Genomic DNA, 12145 nt, shown 5'->3' with positions numbered 1-12145 from the left:
CAGAGATAGAGAGTAGTGACTCTTTATTATCTTGAAGTTCAGATTATAATAGTCTATATACAATCTGAGATCTTTATTCTTCTTCTTTATAAATATCACAGAGACTCTCACAGAGGTCTGTGAAGATTAAATAAAGTCATTCTTCAGATTCTTCTTCAAATAGACCTGCAAGATCTCTGTCTCATGATGAGAGAGCTTATAGATTGATTCTCAGAAGAGTTTCTACTCTTCTATTAAATCTATTATCAGATTCTTCTTATAATAAGAAGAAAGCTCAGCTGTCTTTACTGAGCTGAATATCTCTGTAAGATCTTGATATTTCTCTGATATCTGAAGCTCAGTTTCTATAACTATAAAGTTCTCAGACATTTATAAAGTTATTATATAGATAAGCTTGTCTTCTCTAATTAACTTTATAGTATCAACTGATTCTATCTCTGTAAGTGAGTCTGTCAACACTGATCAGAAGTATAAACCTGACTCATAGACAGCTATGTGCAGATTGTGTCTTTGAAGTGATATAAGTTCTAAGTACATGTTATCTATAATATCTATAATAATCACAGTTTCTGTAAATCTTCTTCAGATTCTGAAGAGATCTTGTAATTTAAAGATGACTCTTATGAGTCTCTTAGCTCTCAGATCTGAGTTCTCACACTCTGCTTATTATAAGAGTAGATTCTCAGTTTTTATCATTCAGCTTATTCACTCTGTGAGCTTTAAAAACACTACAGTGACCTGAGATTCTGAGTTTATTAATACTTTTTATACTTATGAGACAGCAGTATCATAGTACAGTCTCTTCTTATAAGTAAGCATTTTCATTGAGAGAGTAACAGATTCAGATATCAGCTTCAAGACTTTTAAGAAGACTGTTACTGACTCTGTCTATAACTTCTTAAATTTCTATTTTGATTTATTCAGACAGTTTGTATAAAGATATTCTAATTTAAAACAGATAAAGCAGAGTCTCTTTTTCTTAATCTCTCTATTATACATTCTGTTTATAAGAGCTTATAAAGCTCTCTCTTTCTACTCAGTAGTCAGATATGAATCTCTCTATATCTTATTATCTTTTTCTGATAAATCTGTTCTCTGTTGTTCTAACTCTTATAGAGCTGATCAGTGATTCACTCTCTACAGATCTATGACTCTCACAGTGATCTATAAGCAGTGAATAAGAGTTATCAGTTTCTTCAGAGTCAAGAGCTTAGAGTCTTGCTTAATAAGCTTATTTTATATATCTTTATTCAGTCTCTTTATAAATATCATTATTCAGATCTTGTTTCAGAGCTCTGTTTTCACAGATCTCAATTCATATCATAATTTTATAAAGCACTGTAAGTAGTCTTCATCAGATTTCTCATCTCTTTTTCTAATATTGATGATTACAGTTTAGATATTCTCTGTTCAGCTTACAAAGTCTCTTAACTTATTCTTTAAATAGATCTTGAGAACAGATCAGTGAGATCTCTTATAATTATTCTCTAGATAATTCAGTCAGTTCTTGACTTCAGTGTAGTAGAGATCTGTTATTATATAGATAACAGCTTCTTCATCTTTCATATCACATTGTCAGGCTTCTGACTCAATTTTAAATACAAACTTGTAAAAGCTTTTATAGATTGTGATTCAATAAGTAATCTTAAGTGATTGTAGCTTAAGAAAGTTTCTTTTCAGTTCATAGATATCTCTGAAGATCATGTCTAGAGACTCAGTTTAAGAGTGTTTACAGACAGTAAGCATTTCTTATAGAAAGATAGCTTAAGTCTGTAAGAGATGCTTAAGAATGTTCTTCACTAAGATTGATTTATTTATGAATTCAGAGAGTTACTCTGTTACAGATGTAGAGAATGATATCTTATAAGTGATTAATAAGTTCTCTGAGACTTCTTTTATAAGAGTTATTCATGATTCAGATAGCTGCTTCTGAGTGTCTGTAGTAGAGTTTACAGAGATTAAAGTATATAAGTTTCTAGTTCTTTCAGTTATAATGAGCAGTTGCTGACTGACTGAGCTTGAAATGTAAGAATAAGTGCTTACAGATGATTATTCAGATGTTTACAGCTTAACATAATATGTACTGTTAACTACTAGAAGTATTTATAATAGAAAGATAAAATGTAGAGATTAAATGTATAATAGCATTTGAGCTGAGTTATGAATAGTATTCATGAACTTCAGTCTATATAGTTGTGTGTAGCCAAGGGCCGCTAACCCTATTGATTACGTGAGAGATAGGAATAGAGGTAAAGAATCCGCAAGAAGCGGGATTTCTTACATGGTCTCAGACACGGTCACACGGTCAGTCTAGATACTTAAACAATCAAGAATCTCTGAAGTAAGAGTGACAGATTTGAAAATAAGAGTTTATAAATACAAAGACTTAAGAAAGAATCTTAAAGCTTAAACACAGTTTTCAAACTATCAAAGATATGAATACTTTATAATCTCTTATTTCAGAGACTCAAAATGTGCATTCTATGCTATAGATTATAAAACTAGTGAGCATAAATATAAAACATGCTTAAAAGGAGATGAAATATGACAATATACTCTGCTTAAAGGCTTCAATTGTAAAGAAAAATATGCATTTAACTCAAAAGAATGCACATTTGCTTCAAGAACTTAAAAGAACTGAAGAAAAGATAAAGCTCAAAGTAAATCTAAAACTGAAGAGAAAAGTCAAATCAGTAAATCTACAACTATAAGCTTAAAAAGAAGAAACTCTTAACTATCTAAATCTTTAAACTTCAATTCTTCAGCTAAATATAAACAGAATTTAAATTCTTAAATATCTGTTAAGATTAGGGAATTGAGAAATGACTCTGATAGTAAACTAGATAGAATGTAAGTAGTTAAGATTCCTGCTTTTTAAAATAGCTATAATCTATTATCTGATGATAGTGATTAGATTCTACTCTATCTCTACTCTCTTTTAGTATGAATATACAATAAAAATAATAAAGAAAGTTTAAAAACTGTTCAAAAATTACATTTATTTAAATCAATACAAATAAAAACTCAAATTATATTTATTCTTGCCTTTACATTACATTTGAATAAAAACTGAATTTTATACTTCTTCAGAAACTGAATTTTAATGCTGAGTAAAAGTATATTATTTCTTATTCAAGCTACTACTGCTTTCTATCTCAAAAGTCTGAGATAAAGTTAAGAGTAATGATCTGTAAAAGAAAGAGATCAAGATATGAATTTAATCTAAGATTTGATATTATATCTGACTCTGATATTCTAGTGAGTGATATTATAGATAAAGAGAATGAGTTTGATACTATACAGCTCATAAATATCTATAATGAAAAGTCATTGAAGGAAAAAAAATACTATCTGAACAATTAATAGAGAATTTTTAAACATATGTTTATTAAAAAACTCTATAATTACAGAAGATTTCAATGAACATCATCTCTGATGAAATTCAGAATGCAAAAAAGCAGTAAGAGCAGATAAACTAGTTAAATGAACTTTTAAGTATTTAATAGATTTAGTTAACAAGTCTGATCAATAAACATTCTTTAGAAAAGACATGAAACAGAAATCTACTATAGATTCAATCTTCATGTCACAAAATCTAATTGAAAAAGACTTATAAACTGATTTATTGATTCAAATGAGACATCAGAATCGGCTCATAAGATTATTCAATTTAATATTAAACTAAGTGAAAAACAAATGAGTGAAAATCCCCTTCCCTCTAATCAGTATAACTGTGAAAAAGCTGATTAAAAAGTAATTGAAGAAATTATAAAACTATATCTGATAAAGAGTTCAAAGCTATCAGAAATGAATATTTTTCAGATATTAAAAGAGCTAAAACAGACCGCTAAAACAAATTTCTTAAAGAAGCATAAGAAAAAGAAGTTTTTAAAGCCTTTAACTATATCAAAACAAGAAGTGTAGTAAAGATTTCAACTTTAGAATATAAGTTACAGAATGAATCATATACAGCAAACTCTTTTAAGAAAAAGTATCAAGTCTTTATGAGAATTCTCTTTCAAAACTCATCATATTTAGAAGAGAAGAATATGTCATTTCATGAATATATTGACAAAACTAACTGAGAATGATCTGAGCTTACACATGATGAACTAGAGTCAGCTATATTTTCAAGTTCAATTAAAACTGCTGCAGAGCCTGATTCAATCAATCACTTGATTATTCAAAATATATATTTCTACTTGAAGAATGAATATTTTAAACTCTTTTTCAATCTCTTAAAAAATAGTTATTATTCTGAATGCTGGAGAGAAGTTACTGAAGTAATTCTTATAAAATCTAATAGAAAAGCATCAATTTTTAAGTCATATAGAGTAATATCTTTATTGAACTATTTAAGAAAGATTTTAGAAAAGATAATAACTAATAGATTATCTTTTATAAGTACTATTAGTGATTTTCTTCTATTTAATGAATAAATAAGAGCTAGAAAACAATTCTCTGAAATTAACACTGTTTCCTCAGTTATTTATAATATTTAAATAGAAAAGCATGAAGATCTGGTCTCAACTGCAGTTTTTATTAATATAAAAGATACATTTAATTATATTTCAAAGTCAAAGATAATTCAGACTTTGAAGATATTAAAACTATCACTTTCTCTAATAAAATGAATTAACTGTTTTATATCTTAAAGAATCATATAACTATTCTTTAATGAAATAAAATAAGATAAGACTGAGATATAAATAGAAGTATTGTAAGAATCTTGAATCTCACTCATTTTATTTGCAATATACACTGCATATCTATTCAGGAATAGAGATATAAAAATAGTGAGATCTTTAAGTTATGTGAATGATATTGATCTAGTTTACAGTTCAAAACAATCAAAGAGAATTTAAAAGTGATTGAAAAAGTAGCAAAGAAAATCATTATTAGAGCAGATATCAATCAAATTCAATTTAATATGAATAAAACTTAGTTAATTCATTTCTTTTTTAGATTCAATGAGAAAAAACTATGTTTAACTCTTTTGAATAAAGAGATTAAACCCAGTTTGAATATCAAATGATTAGAAGTATGATTAAACTCTAAGTTGAATTTTAAATATTATATTTAATAAAGAACTATTAAGACAGAAATACTATTAAATAGCATAATCAGACTATCAAATACAGAGAGAGATCTATTCTTTCAGATTATAAGACAGTTATACATAGTCTGTACCATTTCAGTAGCTGATTATAAAGTTCAAGTTTGATGAAATAATTAAGAAAATTTCACTGAACTCTTTCAAAGTCTGTAAAACAGAGCTATGAGAAGAATTCTGAAAGTATTCAAATTATCTTCTATTAAAGTAATAAAAATTAAAGCTTTAATTCTCTCTTCTGCTATTAGATTTGAAAAGGTCTGTATGAACTATACTCTGAGAGTTATAAAGATGAGCTTAAATCATATAATGAGAGACAGAATCTCTTCTTCATTTTCATCAATTAACTCTGAAAATGAACTGAATTGAAATAGATTTCTTAATTGAAATGAAAATAATTCTTCAAAGAAAATACTCTCTCAACTATACAGACTATATTCACTGATTAAAAATCAATTTTCTTTATCAAATATTAAAAAAGTTAATCATGAGAAGATATCTCTCTGAAGAGAAAAGCTTAAATCTCTTATAAACTGATAAATAAGTGAACTATCTAAAAAGAGGGAATATAAACAGTATTTGAAGAAGATATCTATAATGAATATCAAAGACTTTATTCTGATTTACTCAGATGACTCAAAAAATGAGAATTTGAACAGATTAGATGTAGACATTACTTATACTGAAGATAATATTAATTTTATCTCAGATTTCAGAAATCTAGACTATGAATCTAAAGTCTTTGATACTGAACTATTTGTAATAATGAATACCTTCAAACTCATTGAAATAAAATCTTATAAAAGAGAAAATAGTTTGAAAGAGATATGAATATTCTCTGATAGTCAAGCAACTTTAAAAAGACTTAGAAATAGTCAGATTCATAATAATTAAATGAATCTTGAACTGATTTTAAACTCTGTTTTAAAAACTTAATAGAGAATAATATTAAAACTGATAATTTATCTGCACTAAGTTGCTGCTCATAAGAATATTCATGACAATGAATTGACTGATTCAGCTGTAAAAAAGAGTTCAGAATTAAGCAAATCTATTCAAGAAACAGTGTTCTAATCTTTTATAAAGAGAAAGATAAAAGAATCTTATTTAGATCAATGAAATAAAAGCTGATGAAAATGAAATAAGAGTATACATTATTCAAGATTTTAAACAAAACTCAAGTGAAAATCTTGTTTAATTAAATGTAAAAAAAAATATTCTCATTGATAATTCAGCTGAAACTAGAATATGATTATTTCAAATCTTATATATACAGATTTGATGATAGATTTGATTCAATAGAATGCTCATTCTGCAATACAAATGAAAATTCTGAGTATAGCATAATACACTATACATTATACAATAGTCTCAGAGCCAGATTGAAAGAGAAGTATGATTTAAATCAATTAAATATAAGATTTTTATTCTCAACTGAGACAGGAATTAAATACTTAATAGCCTTTCTTTCAGGAACTCAAGCAGCTATAAGAAAATGACTGAATTCAGAAATATCTGACTATGAAGAGATGAAAATTGATCAGATATAGTCTGTTAAAACAGCTATATACTATCTTTTAATAATGTTGTTTTATTATAGTCTCTCTTTACTTTACTTTTTCTTTTATGTTCTTTTCTATCTACTTATTTAATGTATCTATCTTTAAGACTTTGTTCTCTTTTCTTTTATCATGATCTTTTTAAATAATTTCAAAGTATCAGAAGATGTTAAAATACTGCAATTTTTAAAGAGTTTTTATATTCTGAGCTGGAATTTTCTGATTTTGTATATCTGAAACTGATAAATGTATAATAGGTAACTCTATAGATATTAGAAAAACCCTAAGAACTAACAGTTCTCAGGTAGATATCATAGTCTCTGACTGCATACATCTATAATTGAAGAATAATAATAATAATAACTTCAGATTCACAGCCTAAATTTCAGATATCTAAGATAAAATTGATATTATCTTAAGTATAAGCAATGCCTGCATCTAATCTATTTAAATTTCTATTTTTTGAGTCATCTGAGTAAATCAGAATAGAGTCTTTTACATTGATTATAGAGATCTTCTTCAAATACTGTTCATATTCTCTCTCTTTAGATAGTTCACTTATTTGCAAGTCTATGAGAGATTTCAGCTTTTCTCTTCAGAGAGATATCTTCTCATGATTAATTTTCTCAAACATTTAATGAAGAAAATTAATTTTTAGTCAGTGAATATAGTCTGTATTATTAAGAGAGTATTTTCTTTGAAGAATTATTTTCATTTCAATCAAGAAATCTATTTCAATTCAGTTTATTTTCAGAGTTAATTGATGAAAATGAAGAAGAGACTCTTTATCTGATTATATAATTTAAGCTTATCTTTATAACTCTCAGAGTATAGTTTATACAGATCTTTTTAAATCTAATAGCAGAAGAAGGAATTGAAGCTTCAATTTCCATTGCTTTAATAGAAGATGATTTAAATACTCTCAGAATTCTTCTTAAAACTCTGTTTTACACACTTTGAAATAGTTCAGTGAAACTTTCTTGATCATTTCATCAAACTTGAACTTCATAATTAGCTACTGAGATGGTATAGACTATGTATAACTGTCTCATAGTCTGGAAGAATAGATCTCTCTCTGTATTTGATAGTCTGATTATGCTATTCAATAGTGTTTCTGCCTTAATAATTCTTTGTTGAATATGATATTTAAAATTCAACTTAGAGTTTAACCATACTTCTAATTATTTGACATTCAAACTGGGTTTAATCTCTTTATTCAAAAGAGTTAGATGTAATTTTTTCTTATTGAATGTAGAAAAGAAATGAATTAACTCAGTTTTATTCATATTAAATTAAATTTAATTGATATCTGCTCTAATAAAGATTTTCTTTACTGCTTTTTCAATTACTTCTAAATTCTTTTTGATCATTTTTGAACTGTAGACTAGATTAATATCATTAACATAGCTTGAATATCTCACTATTTTCATCTCTCTATTCTTGAATGAATATGCAGTATATATTGTAAATAAACCAGATGAGATTAATGATTCTTACAGTACTTCTATTTTTATCTCAGTCTTATCTTATTTCATTTCATCAAAGAATAATTATATAATTGAATATAAAACAGTTAACTCATTTTATTAAAAAAAGTGATAATTTTAATATCTTCAAAGTTTGAATTATCTTTGATCTTAAAACATAATCAAATGCATCTTTTATATCAATAAAAACTGCAGTTGAGATCAGATCTTCATACTTTGTCATTTAAATGTTATAAACAACTGAAAGAATAGTGTTAATTACAGAACATTGTTTTCTATCTCTTATTTATTCATTAAATAGAAGAGAATTACTAATAGAGCTTATAAAAGATAGTTCAGTAGCTATTATCTTCTCTAAAATCTTTCTCAGACAGTTAAATAGAGATATTACTCTATATAACTTAGAAATTAAAGCTTTTCTATTAGATTTTACAAGAATCACTTCAGTAGCTTCTCCTCAGCATTCAGAATGATAATTATTTTTTACGAGATTGAAAAAGAGCTTAAAATATTCATTCTTTAAGTAGGAATATATATTTTAAATGATCAAGTGATTGACTGAATTAGACTCTGTAGCAGTTTTAATTGAACTTGAGAAAATAGCTGACTCTAGTTTAGACTGACCGTGTGACCGTGTCTGGAACCAGGATCAAACTTTACAGTTGTCATGTTATCTAAAAGCATTACTTCTGATCATGGTTTGTGTTCACCACATTGATTTCAAATCATGTTATTTCAAATATTAAAGGTCTCGGATTCACTTTTCAAGTAAAAATCTAGTCTCAGATAAAGAATATATTTGAATTCTTAGTCACATTTTCATTCTAATCTCATTATTGAGAATGGTATTAAATGAGATTATAAAATCACTTCTCACTTACATAATATCATAATATAGTACTCATTTGTTGAAAATTCAACAGAGAGTGTTACTAAATATTATTACTTTTCTGAACACAGATCATAATTCATATAATTTTAATTATAAAAAAAATATAAAATATAAAAAAAAACAAAAAACAAAAAACAAAATAAAAACAAGAAAAAATCAAAATGAAAAAAAAAAAAAGAGAAAGAAAAAAAAAAGAAAAGAAAAAGAAAAAAATAAAAAATAAAAATAAAAAAATCAAGATTGCAGAGCTGCAGCACTTTTAAAATACTTACTTTTCAAAGTCTTTATAATATTCATTATCAACTGTGTATCTCTCACAGTGAGAATAACACAGCTGTGATAAGTCATTATCTTAATATTATCTAATAAATAATCAGTATATATCTGTATAAATGTGAATATTTAGAAAATATACATTTAAAAAGTGTGATCAGAGTGAACTCTGCTGTCACTTGAATAATATCAAGAATAGAATACTGAAATTGATGATTTCTCTCATTGATTTCACAGACAAGGTATGTGAAGATAATCTTGAGAAATATAAGATTCTCTAACTTCTGATAAAAACAGATCTCATGAAGAGACTCTATTTTCATAATATCAGAGACTGAGTGTTATCAAAAAGTGTTACTTTCATATAATATACATGCACTTCCTGTAATAATTCACTCTCTGTGTATATGACTGAGAGTTGCAGCTTTTTCACACTGTATGACTCTTTCTGAAATGCTGTCACTGATTTGCAATTCACACAGTCTCTCAGTTCAGCATGTGCTGTGTGTATACAGCTCTGTGTACTGAGACTGTGTTGATCATTATGACCTGATGTAAGAATAAGTGCTCGCAGGCGATTATTCGGGTGTTTGCAGCTTGATGTGATATATACTGTTAACTACTAGAAGTATTCATAGTAGAAAGATAAAATGTAGAGATCAAATGTATAATAGCATTCAAGCTGAGTTGTGAATAGTATTCACAAACTCCAGTCTATATAGTTGTGTATAGCCAAGGGCTGCTAGCTCTATTGATTACACAAGAGATAGAAATAGAGATAAAGAATCTGTGAGAAGCAGGATTTCTTACATATTCTTCCCTCTCTAAGACTTCATCTGCAAAGCCTTTTACTGAGTGACTTCATAGAATCAGCTCAGCACTGCAGTGATACTTACTAAAAACTCTTCACATCTATAAAAAACCTCAGTGAGGAAAAATCCCTTGTTATCACAAAGAGAAAAGAGTCTGTCACTCAGTTTCTTGTTTCACAAGATTCTTTGTAATCTACAGATTCTTCTCTGACTATTATACAGATTCATCTTGCATCTTTTATATAGAAGAGTTTCAATTGACTCTCAACTATTTTCATAAGATTCTTGTGTGATCATCACACAGATTCATCTTACAGATGAATCACTCTCAATGAGATCATCTCTATCAAAGAGAAGTATTCATGAGTTGATCTTTCACTTATTCTTGTAAATCATTGTTCTTTGACACTGTAGAATTGTGAGGAATTTTTCATTCTTTTATTCACTCTGTAGAATTATAGAATCAAGATATCTACAGTCTGCAATCACTCTTTATAGTTATATAGAAAGATTCAGACCTGTATTTCACAATCACTCTTATTTACTAGAGTGATCTGACTGTTCTGTGAAATCACTCATAGTGTAAATAAATCTCTCTAAAGTAGTATAAATATTTCAGATCTGTCTGTGAAATCTTATCTTCTTTTCTCTTTTTCTGTAACAGCTTTCATTCTTATAAACTATGAGTATTCTCATTCATCTGTGAAGTATTTTCACTCAGATAACAGAGAGAGAGTGTTTCTGACAATGTCTGCATATTGATTCAAGAACTTCTTATGAATAAAAATTTTTCAATTTCAATATCTTTATAAATAATGTCTGACTGCTGCTGAGCTTCTTGTGAATATCTCTACAACTTCTCTGATCACTTTTTATCAGCTGATGAAGCAGGAACACTGCTGCTTACAATTATGTCTTCATCTCTCTCAGTCCTGTCACTAGACTGGCCGCCGGGACCATGAATTTCACATTTGGTCCCATTTGGTCTGGTCTCATACATTTCTTGGCGTGAATCCCGCTGGGACTGGCTATCAAAAAAACATGTAAAGTGACTATATATCAGATCTTAAAATGGAACCATGACTTGAAAAAAATGAGAAAGTGATTCCATTTGGTCTCATTTAGTCTCATTCTTGGTATAAAGTTACTATTTTTAGACATTTTAAGGTTTTTTTTAGACTATTTTTAATTTTTTAAAAAGTAACACTTTTTGGTAACACTCAAATGAGATTTAAAGTCATTTAAAGTGATAAAAATAATTTAAATTGAGAAGTGGAAATCATGGCCTCATTTGGAAAATGTGACAAGAGTAGACAGTAAGTCTCACTGAGACAGTATGAGACTACTATCTAATGTTAAAACTGTGTAATGGGATCAGTCGAATTGGTAATGAGACTATCAAAAAATCTGGTCCTGGTCCCAGACACGGTCACACGGTCAGTCTACCTGTCACTGCATCTGATCTTCAGGTCAGCAGTCAACCTCATGCCTTTTCCAGGCCAGTTCCTGGCTCTAAGCAGTGCAGTCTCTCTCTTTGCTGTAAGTCTTCTTATAAGTAATTCCTTACAGATTCTAGCTAACAGTTCTTACAAAGCTCTCAGTGTTGCCAGTGTCTTCTGCAGCTCTGTGAGCCTATGATCATCTTCTCTCTGCCTGCACAATCTCTGACCAGGCATATGTGAATATGTCTAGGTTTCTCATCAATGATTCTCACACTGCAGTGCATTTCTGCAATCTCATTATCAATGAGAGATAAGTCTCTGAGTACTCATAAAATCCAGGTAATCAAGACAATGCAAATGCCATGAATTCATGACAGAAGTTGATCTGAACAGATGAGCTCTCTCTCTATATCTCAATTATTTTCAGACTGAATACTTCAGCATAACTGAGGAAGTGAATACAGCTTCATAAGAGATATCTGATCACATGCACAGACAGTCAGTTCTTAAGACTCTGCTACAACTGTACATGCTCTGATGTTCAGCTTCTCTGAAGTCTGTGCATTT

General features: G+C 28.2%; 1 protein-coding gene across 1 annotated transcript; it reads left to right on the top strand.

The window, feature by feature from the left end:
- Nucleotides 1-11417: 11417 nt before the first annotated feature.
- Nucleotides 11418-11766, top strand: BDBG_16157 (uncharacterized protein; the record flags this gene model as incomplete). Its single annotated transcript, XM_031724162.1, has 3 exons — nucleotides 11418-11452; nucleotides 11515-11675; nucleotides 11738-11766. The coding sequence occupies 3 exons, from the start codon at nucleotides 11418-11420 to the stop codon at nucleotides 11764-11766; spliced, it is 225 nt and encodes a 74-aa protein (XP_031575917.1).
- Nucleotides 11767-12145: the final 379 nt, after the last annotated feature.

The sequence above is a fragment of the Blastomyces gilchristii genome (genome assembly GCF_000003855.2).
Source record: "Blastomyces gilchristii SLH14081 genomic scaffold supercont1.1, whole genome shotgun sequence".
NCBI classification, from domain to species: Eukaryota; Fungi; Ascomycota; class Eurotiomycetes; order Onygenales; family Ajellomycetaceae; genus Blastomyces; species Blastomyces gilchristii.
The sequence above is the reverse complement of the archived record's forward strand: the minus strand, read 5'-3'. Positions and strand labels throughout refer to the sequence as shown.